This window comes from Melopsittacus undulatus, chromosome Z (genome assembly GCF_012275295.1).
Source record: "Melopsittacus undulatus isolate bMelUnd1 chromosome Z, bMelUnd1.mat.Z, whole genome shotgun sequence".
Classification (NCBI taxonomy): domain Eukaryota; kingdom Metazoa; phylum Chordata; class Aves; order Psittaciformes; family Psittaculidae; genus Melopsittacus; species Melopsittacus undulatus.
The window spans coordinates 15,643,965-15,664,993 of NC_047557.1; the positions used below are offsets into that span (position 1 = coordinate 15,643,965).

The 21,029-nt window shown below is 40.3% G+C and overlaps 1 protein-coding gene across 2 annotated transcripts; it reads right to left on the reverse strand.

Moving 5' to 3' along the window:
* Nucleotides 1-12,853: 12,853 nt before the first annotated feature.
* Nucleotides 12,854-20,875, reverse strand: SELENOP (selenoprotein P). Of its 2 annotated transcripts, none has more exons than XM_031051575.2 (5): nt 20,721-20,875; nt 19,078-19,281; nt 17,248-17,460; nt 15,512-15,629; nt 12,854-14,632 (listed from the first exon to the last, which is right to left on the reverse strand). In XM_031051575.2, exons 2-5 carry the CDS (start codon nt 19,266-19,268, stop codon nt 13,988-13,990), a joined length of 1,167 nt encoding a protein of 388 aa, XP_030907435.2. In that variant the 5' UTR covers nt 19,269-19,281; nt 20,721-20,875; the 3' UTR covers nt 12,854-13,987. The 2 variants fall into 2 exon arrangements, with proteins under 2 accessions (XP_030907435.2, XP_005152030.3); XM_005151973.4 differs by having other exon boundaries at nt 14,006-14,632.
* Nucleotides 20,876-21,029: the final 154 nt, after the last annotated feature.

The window sequence follows — 21,029 nt, forward strand, 5'->3', positions numbered from 1 at the left end:
AAATTAAAAACATTAGTGTTATCAGCATTGTTCCCAGGCTGGAAAGTCAAACACAGCACTGCACCAGATACTAACACTGAGAAAAATGACTGCTACTGCTGAAACCCAGGACAGTATCCACCCTTTGTTCCATACCATTCACATCATGCTCAGATCCCACATTTTCAATACACCCATTAACTCTTATATATATACATATATATATATACATCCACGGAGAGAGAGAGATTATACTTTAGTGCATGGCCCCAATCCCTATAAAGCTGCTGAGTCCATTCAGTCCATGATGTCAGGCTCCATCTCTTGTAACAGTCTTTCAGAGCAGAAGAATCTATGTGCGTGTTGGATCGTTGCCTGCTGATGCTGATTGTTCCTTTACCATAGAAACTCACCTGGTTTCATCAAAGTTCATGCTTTGTTGGGATGATGAACAAAGGGTAGACAGGGCCAGTCGCTGGTGACCTGAAGACATCTAGTTGGTGGGCTATGAAAGTGCTACATAGCAGGCAACAGCATACAATTGAGTTCATTGGCTGTTTTCCCCTAAAATCAGATCCCTTTGAAGTAGACATTGGAATTCCCCCATCTTTCTGCATTACCCACCATGTATATGCAGGTCCCTGAGCAAAAAGCAATCCCACGAGTGGGTTTGCCTTTACCTGAAGCAGGAATAACCCAGACTGTCTCCCCAGCAAATTCTTTATGTGCACCACAGAACTTTATCCCCTTCTACAGTATGTAAAAGTTCTGACTGGGCTGGGCCAGTCCTGTTGGCAGAACCCCCCTAGTGTTGACCAACCAAGGTGGCTTTTTGGTAAATGTGTATCCCAGCGTTTGAAAGTTCCCCCACCCATTGCTCTCTGTAGTTTTTAACAGCCCATTGTACTGTTCAATTTTCCCAGAGGCTGGTGCATGGTAGGGGATATAATATACCCACTCAATGCCATGCTCTTTGGCCCAAGTGTCTATAAGGTTGTTCCATAAATGAGTCCCATTTTCTGACTCAGTTCTCTCTGAGATGCCGTGTTGCCACAAAATCTGTTTCTCAAGTCCCAGGATAGTGTTCTGGGCAGTGTTATGGGGCACAGCATATGTTTCCAGAATCTGGTAGTTGCTTCCACCATGGTAAGCACATGGCGCTTGCCTTGGTGGGTTAGTTGGAGTCTGATACAGTCAATCTGCCAGGTTCCCCCATATTTGTACTTCAGCCATCGTCCTCCATACCAAACAGGCTTTAACCACTTGGCTTGTTTAAATGAAGCACATTTCACAGTTGTGAATAACCTGGGCAATAGTGTACATTGTTAAGTCCACCCCTCAACCACGAGCCCATCTGTATGTTGCATCTCTGGCCTAATAGCCTGAAGTGTCATGGGCCCACCAGGCCAAAATAATTCACCCTTATGATGCAAATCTAAGTCCACCTGAGCCACTTCAATCTTGGCAGCTTTATCCAACTTGTTGGTTGTTCTGGTGCTCCTCAGTGGCCCGACTCTTGGGTACATGAGCATCTACATGGCATACCTTTACCACCAGGTTCTGCACCCAGGCAGTGATACCTTGCCACAGTGCAGCAGCCCAGATGGGTTTACCTCTGCATTGCCAGTTGCTCTGCTTCCATTGCCCACAACCACCCCCACAGGGCATTTGCACCATCCAGGAGTCAGTATAGCCACTTTTTCTCCTTCAGCAGTGTCCAAGGCCAGGTTGGATGGCTTTCACCTCAGCCAACTGACTCAATTCACCCTCTCCTTCAGCAGTTTCTGCAACTTGTCATTGAAGACTCCATACAGCTGCCTTCCATCTCCGGTGCTTCCTAGAATACAGCAGGACCCATCAGTAAACACGGCATATTGGTTTTCTCTTTCTGACACTTTATTATATGGTGGGGCCTCTCCAGCATGCATCACCTCCTCCTCTGGTGACATTCCAAAATCTTTGCCCTCTGGCCAGGCCATGATGACTTCTATAATGCCTGGATGACTGGGACTTCCTGTTCAAGCTCATTGTGTAATTAGTGCAGACCATTTACTCCATGTAGTATTGGTTGCATGATGTGTAGTGGAGACCCTGCTTTGAACATCCAGCCCAGCATGGCAACCAAGGTGCCAGGAGAAGCTGTGCTTCGGTGCCAGGCACTTTCAAAGCAGCTCAAAGCCGTTCATAGGCTGCCAGTATCTCTTTCTCAGCTGGGGTGTAGCTGGCCTCAGGTGCTTTGTATCCCCAACTCCAAAAGCTGAGGGGTCAACCTTGAGTCTCCTGTGGAGTTTTCTGCCAGAGGCTCCAGGTAGGACCATTCTCCCCAGCTGCTGTGTACAGTACGTTTTTTACATCTGGGCCGGTCCAGACTGTCCAAGGGCTACTGCATGAACTGTCTCATGTTTAATTTGCTCAAAGGCTTGTTGTTGCTCAGGGCCCCATTGAAATCATTCATCTTCCTGGTCACATGATAGAGAGGGCTTACAATCAAACTGTAATTTTGGGATATGCATTCCCCAGAACCCTACTGCATCCAAGAAAGCTTGTGTTTCTTTCTTATTAGCTGGTGGAGACATTGCTGTTATCTTGTTGATCACATATGTGGGGATCTGTCTACATCCATCTTCCATTTATTCTGCAAAATTGAATCTCCTGTGCAGGTCCCTTGATCTTACTCTGTCTTATGGCAAAAACCAGACTTTCAGCAGGATTTGGATTATTTCCCTCCCTTTCTCAAAGACTTCTTCTGCTGTATCACCCCACACAATAATGTCATCAATGTATTGCAGGTGTTCTGGAGCTTGCCCCCCTGTTCCAGTTTAGTCTGGATCAGTCCATGGCAGATGGTAGAGCTCTTTCCACCCCTGGGGGAGTCAGTTCTAAGTGTACCTGGACACCCCTCCAAGTAAAAGCGAACTGTGTCCTGCACTCTGCTGCCAAAGGAATTGAGAAAAAATGCATTGGCAATATCAGTCATGGCATACCACTTGGCTGCCTTTGACTCCAGCTCATACTAAAGTTCTAGCATGTCCAGTAAGGCTAGCACTCAATGGTAGTGTGACTTCGTTCAGCCACACGATAGTCTACGTTAGTCTCCATTCTCCTTTAGACTTTTGCACTGGCCATATGCAGCTATTAAAGGGTGAGTGGGTCCTGCTGATCACTCCAGTCTAGGATCAGGCCTATGGATGGGAATCAGGGAGTCTCGATTGGTGCGATATTGCCGCCGGTGCACTGTTGTGGTCACAATTGGCACTTGTAGTTCTTTGGCCTCAGCAACCCCCACAACAGAAGGATCCTCTGAGAGACAGGCACGGTGGACACCTGCTCAATTTCCTCTGTCTCCAAAGCAGCAATATCAAAAGCCCATCAGTACCCCTGAAGTACCCTCTCCTGAGGTAGTCTATGCCGAGGATGCATGGAGCCTCTGGACCATTCCACACATGGGTGCATTTGCCACTTCTCCCAGTCAGGCTGATTTCAGCCTCCAGTACAGTCACTCTTGGGATCCTCCTGTCGCTCCAGAAATATCGATGGGTTCCACCCCTTGACAGCTTGATGACATCAGTGTACACTGTGCACTGGTATCTACTATAGCCTTATACTTCTGTGGGACTGATGTGCCAGGCCATCTGTATCCCTACAGTCCAGTAAATACGATTGTCCCCCTACCTCCACCTGGCTTGAGGCAGGGCCCCTCTAATAGTCATCACAACGTTGGACACTTAAGTCGTGTTGAAAGGGGTTTATTCTTCATTATCACAGGAGCTGGAGTAAAATCAGCTCTTCTACTCCATCTGGAACCTGCTCACCAGAGACTTGAAGCTGCGTGCTTTCATGGGATGTTCCGCCTTGATCTTTGTTCTTCTCTTCAATTCATGCACCCCATTCCTCCAAAGACTGAGTGTAAGTTTTTCCATCCACTTCGTCATGTTTTCTCTATGATCCTGCAGGTAAAACCCTAGGGTGGCCCATGGCGTATACCTTCTATATCTTCTCTCTTGAACAATAGGAGGCCTTTTTTGTTAATAGCTGAGATGTGCGTTGGTACAACATGAGGAGGCTGGATAGCTCGTCTCTCAATTGTGATAGATCAGTTGACAGATAGATCGTCTCTCAATTGTGATGAGGTTTCTGGGACAGTTTTTTCCACAGCTGAAATGATGGAGGGGGTGAGATTGTCTTCAAACTCTCAGAGTTTATGAATCATTTCATCCACTGTTAGTGGTACTATGTCATTCCAGGTTACTGTTGCCAATGAATGGGCATATGATGACAGTGCATTCCATGTAAATTTCCACCACATGGGTCGTGTACACTCGACTTCATCTGGATCTGGTGGGTACATCCCAGTTATTTGGCTTGATGTCATAGATCACCTCTACAATGGCTGATCCCCTCAGAGACTGGATGGCTTTCTCTAGAGTAGTCCACTTGGCCAAATGACTCATAAGATCATCCTTGTATGGAAACCTTTCTTTCACAGCTGCCAAGAGCCACCTCCAAAGGCTGAGGGACTGTTTCTCTCTTGCAATTGCTCTGTCAATTCCTTCCTTCCCTAGCAAGTGATTCCAGCTGCTTGGCTTACCTTCCTTTTAGTTCATGACTGTAGGCCCCATTGTCCCAGCATTGGAGCACCAGGTGATGATGTGCTCCCCTGGTTGACAGGTAAAATCTTTTCGCATATTCCACAGCACTGTTGAGGTCTGAGGTCGAGAAATCACCTTTTCTTCTTCTTCTTCATCATGTGATGATGACTCTTGATTGGATGTTGCCCCAGATAGTAAGTGCATTGCCATTGCTTCTTAATCTTGTTCCTTCATCTTTCTTGTCTTTTTTTTTTTTGCTTTTCCCCTTGCTTACAGAAGCAACTCATATTTATAGGAATTGGTCCTCTGGTTTAGCTGCAGTATCTGTTGGGGTTTGGGTAGCTGCTGTACTTGTCACTGGGGCTGGTGTAGCTGCTGCACTTGGAGTTGGAATAGCTGGGCTGTCTGTTGCAGTCGAAGTTTCAGTAGCTGCTGTACTTGTCGCTACGGCTCATGTAGCTGCTGTGCTTGGAGCTGGAGTAGCTGTGTTATCTGTTGCTTTGTCATCAGATCCAGGGACATTTTTTACATGTCAGTTCTGAAAAGATTGATCCACTGAGGAAGATCAGTATTGTATTTCATGTTAGACACACGCTGGCCAGCTCTCTGGTGATTTCCTGATCAGTAAGTCCGTGATAGAGATAATATTAAAAGGGGCATCTGAAATAAATTTTGTATTTCTCATGGAAAATAATATACCAGTTCCTGTTCACACCCATTACTTACGTTGATGCTCAGTTAAAGCACTGACAGCCTCATATGCAAAGCAGTAAAAAGAACCTTGCCAAGGACTGATTCCAGACTGTGGACTACACAAATTGAGAATAACTCCATTTGTAACTAGTGATATGAGTTGGCATTCTTAGTTCTAAGAGTAAACTCCTAATAACACAGGTTCTCAGGTTGAGCATCATTCTTCTCTATAACAGAATTTCCAAGAATGGCCAATGAAATGGGTTTGTGACTGCAGTGTTCCAAAATTGTAGGTAAGCCAATGAAAAAACCCTCAGCTTGAAAAGTAGGTCCCAGAGGAAGGAGGGACAGCCCCTTCTGAGTCTTCTGACAGCTTTCTTCAAAAAGCTTTTGCAAGGTCACCAAAGATACTCTTTCTAAGTTGGCCTGTGAGTCCCAGCCCAACACCCAGGATGTGGTGGGAGGGAGAATGCGTTTGGGTGCCCACAGGTTTGGTCACACTTTTGGAACATCATTGAAGAAAGACTTAAATTGACTGGGTCCTTTTAAATCTGAAGAGAGTAAAGCTGGTATGACTTTACAGCTGTAAAATTATGAACATAAAGCAATAGGAAATGGATACTCACTGTTTAATAAGAGAACCTTGTTCATTGATTTAAAGCAAACAAAAGGAGGAACTTTTCCATATATTGCAAATAAATTTGTTAAGTCAGTTCCACAGAAGCTTGTGGATAACAGAAGAATAGAATAGTCCTGAATGATTTTATGGCAATACCTCTCATTCAGGTCTCCCTTATTTTTTGTGAAACTGTCAGAACAGATTAAGGGTAATGTTTACCCAGCTTTTTCCTTCTTTTCTGAAGTATTCTTCCACTGGGTATTGTGAAGTGGGATAATGAACTGGGTTGAACTTCGGTTTGATTCATTAGAGGCATTTGTTTCTCTATTAAGCACAAAAAGACAATGCAGGACAGTCATTCAGAAACAGACCAAGAGTCTTCATCGTTGACAAAAACAGAGAGGAGGGGGATTATACAGTAGAGATTTTTACAAAGGGGAAAGGAAAAGGTGGACAAGAAATCTCTTTTCAACAGAAACTCTATGGATAAAAGATAGCAGAAAAGTGAAAACAACAACTCAGGAAATCAGAGAAGCTGTGATGAGTGAAACAAGGGTTGTGCAGTAGGATGAACTGAGAATGCTGTAAGGTCAGGAGAGAGATTGCAGCATTGTAAACAGTAGTGCCTCACTTTGTTGAGGTAAGAGTGAAATGATTTGAGGAGTTAGTTATGTAGATACAAACTGAAGAAAATGACCTCTGGATCTGTCTTGAAAACACATGATTGGAAAAAAAAAAAAGTGAATAGCCGAAGTCCAAAAGAGAAGAAGCAGAGCAATCGGCATGGAAAATTAGTTCAAGTTTTAGCAGCGGGGATAGGCAAGAAAAAACAAGTCTCAGTAATACTGAAGCCATAGTGGTTGTACAAATTAGTACGGATGTAGACAGGAGGCAAAATTAATGGAACGCAAGGATTCTGGTCAATGAGGGAAAGAGATAGCAGAGCTGTTAGCAGCAGTAACAAAACAAAGTGAAAAGCAGGAACTTTAAATAGATGGAACATCCAGGAGGTAACCCCTTTTACCTCAGAAGGTAAAAGGTAAGTAAGAGGTGCCAAAGGGACAGAATGCATTTAGAAATTAGTTATTGAGGCCTGTTCTATTAGGTTAATGTCCTTACCAATAAGGCAGACACTTCAAGTATCATGTCATGAAGTGTTTACAAGTTTGTATGCTTTAATTGCATTCATTTTTTGGTTGCATTCATGAACGGTGTTCAGAAAGCAGATATTCACAAAACATTTTGGGCAGGAAATTGCAATAATCTGCAGCAGATGCTGTCAGAGGAAACTTCAGGTAAACAATTCCCATTTTACGGGACATCAGCAGTGACCGTAAAGTCAGAAGTATTTCACAAGGACATTATGGTTGGTGTAGTGATTATAAACTTATAGTACGTATTTATAAAACATTTTAGATTTGTGGGAATGTTTTCATTTTGAAATGGATAGAAATGGGCTTTGCACCTTCATCAAAATCACCTGCAACATTGACCCTTCACAAGGGATAATGGTATTCTGTGTATTCAGAATCAGACCACTGCAATTCCTTGTAAAACCTTTTTGAAAGCCAAAGCACTGTGGGATTAAAACACACTCACTAGTATTGATGCAGTTATGAAAGGATCCTCTGCAGAACTGGAGAAGCTATAAGGGGCCACACGGAGCACTGGTACTTCCATCCTTACTCTGGCAACAGCTATCATCCCAGACTCCAGTTGTGCGAATATGCAGGATAGGTAAACCACTCCTTTTTTGGAATATAAGGTTAACCAGCAAACCACAAAGCAATTCACAGAACAGCTAAGGCAAAACACATGAGAGACCACACAGTGATGAGTGGTTCACATACGATTCCAGATAAACATGCTACTTACAGCAGAGGAGCAGAGTGAAAGGGCATTATGGCAGGAAAAGCTGTTTCATTCTGTCCTGAGGGGTTTGTGACTGTTAGTGTTGGTTGGGTGGAATTTTATGCTGCCTAAGAACTCTTTGTTAGTATGAGAAACAGAAATAGCACCCCGGAAAGTCTCCAACAAGTTTCCAACAAGTATAAGTGAGAACCTGAGGACCCCGGTGATATCCTTGATTGCAGGAAGTGTCTCTCTGAAACTGTTTAAGGTAAAAGGAGACTCAGAATCCTGAAGGAGATGCAAAGGAAGAAAGAAAACTTCTAAATCTCAAGGGAGGGGGGAGAGTGAAACACTTGAACCAAAGATAAGATGAGAAAAGATGAGCAACTGGGCAAATGTGTACATGTTCTGAATGGTCATAAATGAGCTTTTCTGAGAGATTGATCAGACTCCAGTGACCACTGTCTCAAAGATTGGCTGAAGCTGAGATAAGATTCTCCCTTCCTTTACCTTAAGGATTGGTGTGAGGAACTGAAATGAGACTCCACCAAGCATTGTCTCAGAGATGGGTGAAAGGAGTTAAGACTCCAATCTATTGGCTGGGAGAAGGGTGGGAGGAGTTAAGACTCTCCATTGCCTCAAGGATTGGTGTGAGAAATTGAAATGGGACTCCACCACCCATTGCCGCAGGGATGAACGGGAAAGAGCTGGTAAGACTCTTCATTCCCTTACCTTGAGGACTGGTGTGAGGAATTGCTGTGCATTATCCCAAGAATTGCTGCAGGACATGTGTGTGGTGCAGACGTTGCAGTTGAAGAGCTGGCTGCAAGACCTGAGAAACGTCCACAAGGAACGTGTAATACGTGACATGAAGAGCAGAGGTACTTCCCCCCAACTCTTTACAAAAGGGGAAAAGGACATCACCAAAAGACACATCACCAGGGAGCCATTGCCATGAGGATGACACCAGAAGGACACCTCAATGAGGATGCTCTCTGCGGATGACTACTACAGACCCTGAGGAACACCCTTGGTGAGACATCACCAGGAGAGCACCTCCATGAGACACACTCCACGGGGGTACCATCAAGGGGACTCCAGAAGGATGCCTCCACGAGGACAAGCCACCACCGACAGACTTTTGGGGGACACTGCTCAAATACTACGAGACTGAGGAACTCCCACCGCCAACGACAACACTTACAACAGATCCCCAAGACACTGCTGGATCCACAGTGGTGACTATCTTCCTCTCTCTTTCTGCACCCCAAATTCTTACTTCATTTTCTGCCTCTTTTCCGATCTGGCCTGTCTCTCCCCCTTTATTACAGTAATTTCCCTCTTTCTTACAATGACTGTCTTTTTGAAATGTGCAATAAAGAGTCCGATTACAGTACTCGACCTTGTTTGCATCTTAATTTCACTGTTGGGATCACAAACTGAAACAGGGTTCAGCACTGGGATTTTTCTCCAGTCGGACCCTGACAGCTTTATTTTGCCTTGATATGTTCTTTGCTAAAGAAAGGTGATATTCCGAGCTGCGGTTTTTCTTTAGAAGTGAACCGTTGCAGAAGGGCTTACAACAGACACAATCCTGGAATTCTTGTTTTTCTGCCCCTACATCTTTTCCCTGGTGACTGAATGGACTCTTGTGGTTCAGCCTACAATTCAGAACTAAAATCTACTGTAGTTGCACAAAGAAACCAATCACATTATTGCCTGTGAATACTTAAGGTGGCTCTACTTAGCATCATATTAGGACTGCGTATTTCTTGACTTTGGTGTCAATGGGCATCCTAACTGCCGCTTACGCCTTCGATCAGGATTTTTCCACAAATGCTTTTCGAGTCAGTGCAGGAACTGAGGACAGGCAACGTTTCTGTGCTGTTCGTGCTCCCTCTACTGGCTTCTTGGAAGCGTGGACAGGGAGAGTGCAGCTGACTAGCATAGTGTGCTGCATGAAAAGCGGAGTCGATGCAAGAGCAGACTAAGGGTCAAAAGACTGAGTGTAAAAACTGAATCTCTGAGCTAGGATCTCAGGTCGTCTTCCTGACTCCATTATTTGTAATCTAATCTTTAAGTATATGATCTACAGTTTGGTCTCATGAGACAAGTAGCTGTTATTTAGCATTGTCTATCTGTTGCAGAAACCAGAAGTCCCTTAAACTCTGGAAAACAGAGAGAAAGGTTTTAAGAGTAAAGCAAGAATAAGTAAGCAACCTCGAGTTTAGTGTCCCCAGTCTTCCCAGTCTTTGAATGTTTTGCTACTTTACTGATAAGTTTACAGGGAACAAACATAAGGGCTAAAAACAGTATTTAATGGAAACCAAATGTTGTATTACAGGCAGTCAGGGTGGTTTTCAAGTACTAAAAATGCAATTACAAAATAAAATAATTAAATACTCAAGTATTTAAAACTGATAAGTGGCATGTATGTGCACACAGACATAATTATTTTGTTTGAAATGAGATAACGGGGTTATAGTAGCATGTTCTGAATCTCTCCAAGTTTATGTTGACCCAGAAGATGAAGTTAGTATGCTCTAAAAAGGGAGTGAGAGACTGCAATAAGTGGATAGTGCTGGTCTTGTGAAAAAGAATCCTGGCAAAAAATGCTATCAGGAAAGTAAGCCCTCAGTTTCATTAATTACATCAAATTGCTGGAATGCTGATATGGAAGACTTCCATTATTGCCCAGAAAACAGTAACATCTCTGTTTTCTGGCTAGGAGCAGAAATGTAATAGCTTTATGAAACTGTTCATATTGCTTGACAAAATTGTTTTTAATCTCTCATATACTGAAAGCTAAAATTAAGCAGTAACCGTGTAATAATAATCTTAGTTATTTCTGTAGTCAGTAAGAAGACCTAGACTAATGTTTAAGCAAGACAATTATAAAATGTTTGAGAAAAGTTTATAAACAAAATATAAAACTAAAATTTTGAAGTGATTATGTAAACATACTGGATTTTTAATTTCTTTTAGAATGTGCTACTCTACAGAATGTGGTGAAGGGTTTAACACAAACCATTGAAAAACAGTGTAATGTGAAAGGTAAAAGCAAAAATGTTCCTACGTATATACAGTAGCATAATTTTGAATGAGCAGGCATTTAATTTTTTGTCACTATATTTACTGTTCTTTTTCAGGGAGAGAAACTCACAGCCAGCCAAGCAGAAAGGGGGGAAAATTACCTAAAATTAGTCTTGTGCAGACTTTGGTGGTCTGTGGTGCTTAATGAATGTCTGTTGCTATTATCTTACTTAGAATCCACATGTAAAAGAAGTTCTGCCCTCAGTGAGGGTTTTTTTTTAATCAATAGTTGGACTTGAAATTTACTTCAGCATAGTACTGGCACTTTTACAGAAAGCGAGATGTTATCGTTCAGCTATTGGACTGTAGTGTATTGAAATGGTTATGCATAGTTTTTATCACTTGGTTAAAACAAAAGGTCGTCTTAATCCTCAGTAGAATGTTATTAACATGTAGCTGTTATTTCTACCATGTAGTTAATTTTATACCTATTGTGTTTTCAAGGCATATAGGCATAAATATTAGTAATACTCAAAAAAATGTGAAGTATATGGTTGTTTTTAATACTCAGAGAGACATTTAATAATACTGAAAAAAGAATAATACGCTTTTTCTAAATTCTAGTAAATTAGATTTTCTAAAATCTAGTAATTTTAGTTTTGGAGAAGTTGCATCTTCCAGTTCAAACCTGTTGTAGTCATGGTAATAATCTTTTATTTTCTGAGCCAAAAAAAATTTGCATCTAGATTTTCTGGAATGTAGCAGTTATCAGAAAACTAAGGACAGTTCAATATAGTAACACCATGTAGGTATTATGATTAAACTATTAATTTTCTCTTAAAGAAGAAAATGGAGGCTATGTAGTTCTGTAAGTGATGATTCTCATGTCTACACAAAAGGTTTCTTAAAGGTTAGGAAAGTCAAAAAAAAAATTGATTTCCTTATTCTGGTTTCCTACTAACAATACTGTCAGAATGTGCTTCTTAGTGTATCATATAATTTTTTATTTACACAGATGAGAATGATAGACTAAAGGGTACCATTCACATCTTGGAAGAGAAATTGAAGACTTGTGAACAGGTACGTCACAAGTGATCGTTCTTTACGCAGAGGCCTGTTTGTTTACATCGGTGTTAGCAGTTCATATACCTTTATATTCTGGGGGTTTCTTATCCTGTATTTAGCTTCAGATTAAACTAAATTCATTCAAAAATCGAATCCCTTGAGCAAGACTATATTTCTATGTGAAACTAAGGTTCAGGGTAGAAAAAGATCATTTTGGGAATCTTCCGCATTTCCTCAAAGTATCTATAGAAGTGTACGTGTTTTTAAATATCTATATTCTGCAAATACTACACACTGTTAGAGCCTGTTTGAAATAGAAGCTCCCTGTGGCTTTACTGTGTTTCTTCTGCAAAAAAACTTTGGGGATTGGGGATCTGGGGGAGGGTGCAGTTTCATGTCCATCTTCCTGTCTACGTTCCCTCCCACCTCTAGACAACTGATTTTATGTCTCTCTGCACTGATGTTGATGAAGCTCAACAGCAAAAGCCCATATGTGAAGTGGGTTTAGTACAGAATTGATAACCTGGAAACCTAAGATAGGAGTAATAAAAATTACTGTGCTTCAAATTATATATGTGCATTATTGGTTTTGTAGGCTTGGGACATTGGAATGTCACAAAAAATAGGATTTTGGGGAAGTCAGCTTTGTGGTTTTGCCAACACAAAATAGTTAGAAAAAATATTCTTACTAGAATATTTCTCATTAGTAACAGCATATTGTGTTGGTACATAATTCTGTGTGATGTTTAGCAATGAAGCCTTTGCTTGCATTTTTACAGAAGCTACAGAATTTCCAGGAGGAGAAAAAACCAAGAAATTGAACGTCTCCGAAACACCGTAAAAGAATTGGAGAAAACGCCTTCTTAAAGAGCAAGAGCAGCACTTCAGACAGAGGCCATTCTGAGTAAATGACATGATGTATTTCATTACTACAGATAATGAGAAGTATCTGTAGTATTGTATTGTATTGTATCTGTAGTGTATTTCAAAATGTTTGCATAAAATAAAAACAAAATAGGAAGAAATGCTGAGTATTATTTTTATTGGAAAGACTCTTGTCAAATATTCCAAAGCCATGCATTCTGTGTACATTCAGGGCTACTTTCTTGCTCATCAGCATTCACAATAAGAAGATTCAGGTTTCACAGGAGTAATAATTTCCCTATTAAACCATCATTAATTATCGTGTACACTTTCAGAGCACTTTTGCTTTCTTGACTAATCTCTTCTTCATCCAGGAATCCTTCAAACAACTTTAGTTTTACTTCAACTCAGTTAATCAAAGGTTAGGAATGCTGAAGCTACAGACAGAGAAGTTATACAAGGTTAAGTGGTATATTATCTTACCAATCAATACAGATTTATGAAATTCAGCATTGTTATAAATGAAGATAAACATTAAGCCAGGATGAAATTTGTCCTGGCTCTCCTCTTTTGATACTGTACTTGATTCTGCATGAAGAGTTCTTAACACTGTTTTTCACTTTAGGCATGATCTCAGCAAGCTGGTTGAATTTCTAAGTTGTTATAGTAAGCATTAATGGATCCTGATACTGTATCTAAGCCACAAAAGTTAAGCATATAAATCTGTTACTTTGAAATAACACAATTAGTGCATGTATCTTATGTCTGATATAAACAGTTGTTTTTGGCATGTTGCTAAAGAGCAACCTTTTCTCATACCTAATGTGTATCCCCAGGTTAGAAGAAAAAAAAAAGATTTGGAATATATTCCGTTTTCTTAATAAAAAATGATTAAATTGTCTTTTTGGTTATCTTCTATTCTTGATTGCAAAACATCAGATCAGGAGCCCCTAGGTCATAGTTTACGCTCCCATCCTCACAAATGCAAGCAGGATGTTAGAAAAGAAACAAGAAAGACAAATTAATCAAGACACCTTTCCACCACAACTGAAAAACAAACAACATGCCAATTAAGTTCCTTGAAATTATGAAGCTTTTCACTGATGAGATTTGACAGGTATTGTGTAATTCTACGAGCACTGCTCCAAATGTCTATCTCTTTATAATATTTTAATTCTACACACCTCTCTCTAGTATAATTTTTTAACTGGGGGCAATAAAAATATGTAACACGTTAATTTTTTCTACTCTATGAATTTAGGTATTAGGATTCCCTTGCATTTTTTTAAGGTGTTTAGTTTGTTTTTCAGGTTCAGTTTCTCTCCTTTTCCTCTCACTTTCAGGTGTCACTGGTTTCACTTGCTCCTGCTGCTGGCAACTGTCAGGCAGCAGTGAGCAGACGTCACTGTCAAGATTCAGTGATGTCTTCTGCTGACAGCTGGCCATGTCACCTGCAGGAATTTGGAAGTGCTCCACGACACTGTCAAGTGACAGAATTCCCTAGCACTTCAAACAAAAGGTGTCGACAATGACAGCATCAGCTCCTAGAAGTAGAGCCTGATGCTGTCTGCCAATTTCAACTTAACTGGTTTTTACAGGTGGTTTTCCCCTTTTTTCATAGCTTTTTATCTTGTGCAGTTTCTACACTTTCTCCTGGAGGAGCAATGTCTACCTGCTCTTGACTGCCTGTCTCATTGTGTCTGTTATGGCCAAAAACTCTATGACGGCGACCACCATGACGATGACGTCTTTGAGCTTCAGAAGGAGCTTCGTGGTTCTCATTTTTTGAGTGACGACTGCCTTCATGATGGTGGTGGTCTCTGTTTCTGTGCAGGTTGTGGTGATGAAAATGCTGACCACTTGGTCTGGGTTCTATCTCTGCTAGCTTTTCATCTGCTTTCTTTGTGGTGTTTTCACATACAACATCAGTACCAGCTTCCTGTAAAACAGGAGTTTGCATTAAATACAAAGCATTATATTTAATGAAACTAGTTGTAAAATATTAATTAGCTTAACATTTTTGCTGAAGAGAAAGCCCAATTTTACATTATTTGTGCTACTTTGCCAAAAAAAATGAATGTATCAAAAAGAACCTTGTTTTACAACACCACTAATGACAAGACAGGGCTCTCAGTGCAAACTTACAGGAATTTGAATTCAAGTAATTGCTAATAAAAAGCAACCTTTTTGTAAGATCCCACATCTAGCCTGTCTTAGAAAACTCCATGATGGGATCAAAAATTGTTCATATCATTGAACTTTCATGACTACGTATGAGCATTTCTTGATAATCCTTAAAGCAGTTCTGATCTTCTACTATATGTAAAACAATGCTATCCTTTTATAATGGTAACCTTCTATAATTTGTCACCTTGTATTATCACTTTTTTAAAGTAACTGTTATGTAAAGGAATGTTAACTATTATATACTTCAGTTTAAATGTAAACTAAAAAGAACAATAACTCAAACCAGCTTGGATTTGATTCCGTATTTTTAAAGACCTACCTGCCCCCAAAAACTAGAGGAACAATTGCCTATTAGCTGTATGTAGGAGACAGATTATCCTCCAAGACTGCATTTAGACTTCTGAAAATTATTTATATTTCTATCAAGGTCAAGAACTCAGATAATCAGTGTATTAGGAATTAAATCTAATTCACTTTGAAAAATATTTAAAAGCTCTATGTAAAGACACATGAATTGTGTAAATTCTAAATCAGGTCTTATTTTGATTAATCACCCTGAAATATATATTTTTTAACTACCAGTCAAATCCAGTTTCCTTACTAGTACATACAGAATGAAATGAGAGAATACCGTGTAAGTGCAGTTTCCACACTTCTTTTCACAGTATGCAATTTTAATTGATTCTTCTACATAGTCAAAAGACAGGAAGGAGTAAGGCAGACCGAGATGATACACCAGACGGCCACATCTAAGGAGAGAAAGAACTTTATGATTATATATAAATAAACATAAATATCTCATTGTACTTTATTTTATTCACTTCAATCAACACATACTGTACAACCCCATGGTGAGTGTTTCTGGCAAATGAATTTACAAGCAGAAACAGTATGTGCTTGAAGAACATTTGCCCACTCAACTGCATTGGTCAGCAGTGTGTAGCATGATTTCTGGCTGATGTAATAACTCTACTGGATTCACAAGCCTCTAGTTTAGTAGCATTTAGACTAGCAAGAGGACACATTACAGACCAGTCCTGCTAATGAGAAGGGCTATCTGAATGTTGGTACAAATCGCCATATGTTGTTGCATCCTTACAGACAATGCTCTATGCAACATAACATGTATTTTGATTGGAATGTTCATTATGGATCATCTGCATTACTGATTTAGTGTGCATTAAGGGAACTTTTATGGTGCCTACTTGCTCCAGATCTGTACTTGAGCTACACAACTGGTACTGTGAAAGGCAAAACTTGTGTTCAAGGGCACCTGGTGAAGTACCCCACCTGCAGTGTCAACACACAGTCCTCAAACCTTCTCTCCCTACACATGTGCAGTGCATTACTAGAACCAGCAACAGGCAAAAACTGCATTGCCAGTAAAGGCACAATAAGATCATGTACTCCTAGAACCATAATGGACCATGGCCATACCAGTTCATAGTGCAGGGGTACCCTATGCGTCAACAGCACAGAACTGCTCAACCTTTCAAACGCTATGAGCCAAACATCAGCTTTGGAGTCCCTCCACAGACTCCATACTGCTGCCTTCTATTTGTCATACAAAAGGAACCTCCCATACTTAGGCATACTTGCTGCTGTAGCACACAATCACTTTCTAAAGTTCATTGCAGTGCTAGTTTCATCCCACAGAATTAAGCTAATTTGTTCCATTCCATTGTATTACTCAAAAGCACTTAAGTAACTTTCTAATTCTGTATTAGACTTAATTGTGCTTCAGTATGAGCAGAGAATGTTCATTATGGTAATGTAATAGTAATTAGGATGAAAGTGTTAGAAGTGCAGGACTTGTCAAATAATTTCCAACACAACAAGGCTGAAAAATCAGGATTTCAATTAAAGAACTATTACTGGTTCTGATAAAAGGTACATGTTCCTATGATCAAAAAGAGACTTTCTTCTGAAGTCTTAAGTTTCATCTAAAGTCTAATTTTTCCATATGACTACAAGACATTTTCAAAAACTTTGGTCAGAATGGTTTCATGAGAACTCAGATAGCTCTCCTCATCTGATTCTGCTTTCACATGCACAGATGTAATGAAGTTGGCTGAAAACAAAAACCAGTGTAAGTCCAGAATCATGTTGTCAATTTCTACACTCAGTTATGTTCATCTAAATCCATGTTAATTATAAAGAAAAAAACATTTATCCCAAGCTTACTTAAACAGATTTGCCTTTATAGCCACCTTTCTGCAAGCACTTTTCTTATTGCAACTTAGAAATGGATTATTGTCTTTTTTTTGTGTGGTGTAATTTGCACATCAGTGAAATAATCCACAGATTTACAAAGCATTACCCTATAAATATATGCAAATATTTCCCTGAGTTCCCTTCTAAACAGACCTGTCATAAATGAGAAAGTCATCTTTGTTTCCATTTAATTTAGTCCAAACATCATCTTGCTGCTCATCTTGCTGGTAGACAGTAATGTATTCTGAAACGCTTTCTTGCAGTAGGTGAAATTTCCTCTGGGAATAGGACCCCTGATGATTGACAATGATATACGAGATGTTGAGCAGTCCTTCATTCTCTAATTTCACTCGCAGGTCTTCCAATCTAGTGGAGAGTGTAAAGAAGCAAGACCATAAATCATTAGAAAATCATAGGATTTACCACATTCAGTGGAAGTTTGCATGCTTCATCTTGCTTCTATTACACTGAATGTTATTTTCTCCTAGTTTAAATGACAAAAATCTAACACTACAAAAACATTCTTACCATTTGCCATAACTACCAACTATGCTGTCACCAAACAAGGCTCTACAATAGCTAACATGCCCTGGGTCCAGTCCTTGGAAGCAGAATGCAGTACTAAGTAAAGCAGACATCTGTTTTCAGACTGAATTCAGTGTTAGTTTTATTTCATTTTTTTTTCACAGTCTCCATGGTCTAACACAGTTAGTTTATCTTAATGTCTTTATTTGAATGCTGAGGTTTCGGTCACATAGTTGGTCAAAGAATGCACACTGTAAATATAGCAGGTAGGTGAATAATAAAGAAAGCAAACCTCCAGTAAAAGCCCAATAGCTCTCTCACTCATCTTGGCATAGCTATTTTCTATAATAGCCAGGAAAAAAAGGATATTACAGGAACAGGGTCAAAAGGAAAACTGTAGAATATGTGCACAACCTGGCCGGCAGCTGCTAGTCTTTCCCTTTGGCATCCAGCCATAAAAGTTGTCTTTAGTCTACAGTACAGAAAGCTGCTTTCTAGCTTTACAATGCGTTGGGGGTTTTATTGTTTTGGTTTGGGTTTTTGTTGTTTTTTTTTTTGTTGTTTCTTTTTTTTCCGTTTCAGGAAGTAATCTAGAGTTTGAAAGAGTCTTTAAAACATTCGATAAATATACAGAATCAAACCTAACTACCTTGAAAGCCAACCACAAAGCCCACTTCTGACTTTGATAGAGCCAGAGATTTACCACCATTTTTTTGCATCTAGTTCTTCAAAAACTAGTAAAGATCATTAAATGAATCAAAGATAAGGACTGTATGCAATTCCTGTTTGGGTCAGCTCAGAATTATTTTCTTGCTGCTGTTACTCTCAAGTAAGCTAATTATTTGCACAGAAGTAGCTTCTACAAAACAGAGCCCGAGTCTTGTATGAAAATGTAACACTGATGGTTCCCCCAAATGCTTCATCTCAGCCATGACCGTATCTTTTTTAATAACTAGGACCTCTGAAGAGGGGAAAGCACATAAAAAACACATGGGTTTATGTGCCTTCTCACCTACAGATCTCTCATGAGAGTGATCATGGATCTCTGTTTCAGATGTTCTAGCCATGTCAAGGAATTACAATGTTTGTTGCCCTCAGCATCTTGGCTACATTAATCATCTGTGGGTGACTGAAGTGAAGTCTTGAGAAACTGTTTCTTTTGGTTTTCATTAAAGTAAAGTTGATCATACTTCTGTGAAAGACAATCTGGAGAGACTATCTGTCAGTCAGGACTAAGTCAAGAGATCAGGAATCTGAGCCACTGGCACAGAACATTACTGCTGAGAGTTAACCTGGTCACTGGGGTCCTACATGCCGGCTAGGATGCCAGTATTTGAGGAACCTAGAGTTCATGGAGTGCACACGTATGTAGTTGGACACATGTGTTATCCTCAGATGGCATTAAAACATTGACCAGTTCATGTTTTAACAAAACCCAGGAAAAATATTTACACTTACCTTGAAGCCTGCAGCACGCACAAATATCAGCTAGCTTGGAGGAGAGCCACCACTGTCACCGACCCCCTAGAATTCAGCATTGGATTTTCCTCCCCAATATGCCATTCTGGGGGCTCCTTGCAGTACTGGCTCTCTGTCCCTCCCCCTGGGAGGAGACAGAGAGCCAGAACTAGCCCCAGCCCTGCCCACATGGCTGGGCTTTGTCTGAAAAGAGAAAATAAACAAAATGAGAAAAAGTTCAGGCTCTTTCAGGAACAAAACACAGTGGAATGTTGGCTCCATCCAGTTAAGAAAAGTAAAATAAACTAAATGCAGCTTCTCTGTTTCCTGCTTGATGTATCTTCTTTCTCTGTTTGCAATGGAATTCCCCGATAATAATTAGGTAGTATTTTTTATCATTGTTGTATATAAACAGCTGAAAAGTAAGTGTTCAGAATGACTGGACTTTCTTTTAATGCTACTATTCAGACTATGCTTTTTTCCTCTTTGCAACTTTTCTCTTGACTGCTTTTAACATTTCCGTTATTGGAAAGTGGTCCCACTACTTGTGTTTCAAAATCAGTTTTGCTAAGCCCGTTTATGCTACTAAGAATCTAGACTAGTTCACTCCAGATTCCAGAGTAGTTCCAATGACTTAGAAGTACTTGCATCAACAGGCTAATGTGGTGCACAGCACCACAGAACCTGGCAGAAGTTTATAATGAAAAAAAAAAGCTTAAAGATTTTTACAATTCAATCTGTGGCATTCGGGTGCCACCGAGAAAAGTCTTGGAAGGACTCAGGCACTAGAAACAGTTCTGCAAAAACAGGGAGTGAAAACAGAGTTTCAGGATTCCTCAGACCTCACAGAATCTCCTACCCACACTCAGCGGGGATTTACAAAATGTTTATGAAAATCAAAGCATATGAGAAACCCTGTAATTACCTTTTCCTTTTATTCCATTAACTAGTAATTTTGGCTTAATATGTTCATTAAAAAATCATTATTGAGAAATATATAAAACATAAAACTGCTCCCCAGTGTGTCCTAGCTTGTGAAGCTGATAATTTCACCACTTGCATCAAAGTCTCACAGTAAACACAGAATGTTTTGGAAATACTGATTTCTGATAAAAAAACACTTGTGCTTACATCAATCTTGTTATGTTCTAAAAAAAAAAAAATCAAACATTTTAATAATTTTTTTTTAAACAAGAGCCAGCTTCTGCAGAGCCAACATAATTTGTGACATCTGTCTGTCCCTAAGCTTTCTTTCCTGCAGTTGTACCAAAAGCAGTTTAGGTACAGGACTTTGAAAATTAAACTGTGGTCCAACAGGTATCAACGCAGGCAGTTTTTCACTCTTTCCACACATCTGGAAATCTGCCCACCTTTACACCTATCATAAACACACGAAACTCCTGTGACACCTTGAGATCCTTCTATGTCCTTATGGTCTTCCGCAGCACTAGCATAGGCCACCCAGCAACAGCTGTCTCACCCCCTGAGTGAGATTCTGAATTATACTTCCCTTCCCGTTTCAACTCTCTAGCTGGTTTCCAATGGGAATTTCAACAGTCAGCCCTTTCAGCCAAAGAAACAAGCAGACACGCTGCCAAACCTTAAGTCATGGAGTTACTTCACAGCAAAACCAGCACACTTACCCGCTCCTCCTCCCCCTCCTTGGCAGCTCTGCTTAGCAGAAGAAAACTGTGTGGAGAGAAGGGCTGTGGTATTTATACTGCTCTTGTTTATCTCACTTTGCAGATACGGTTCAAAGTTCAGGGAGCTCATTCTGCATGACCTTGCAAGCAAAGCAAACGCCTTTAGCAAAAGTAGCCAAAATACTTCCCTATTAACTAATTCCACATGGAGACTGTTCCTGTTGCAGAACGACAAGGTATTTTTAATACAAGGACTTTGAATATCAGCACATGTATTTTGTTGGTCTCCCCAGCCACCAGGAGTTAGTG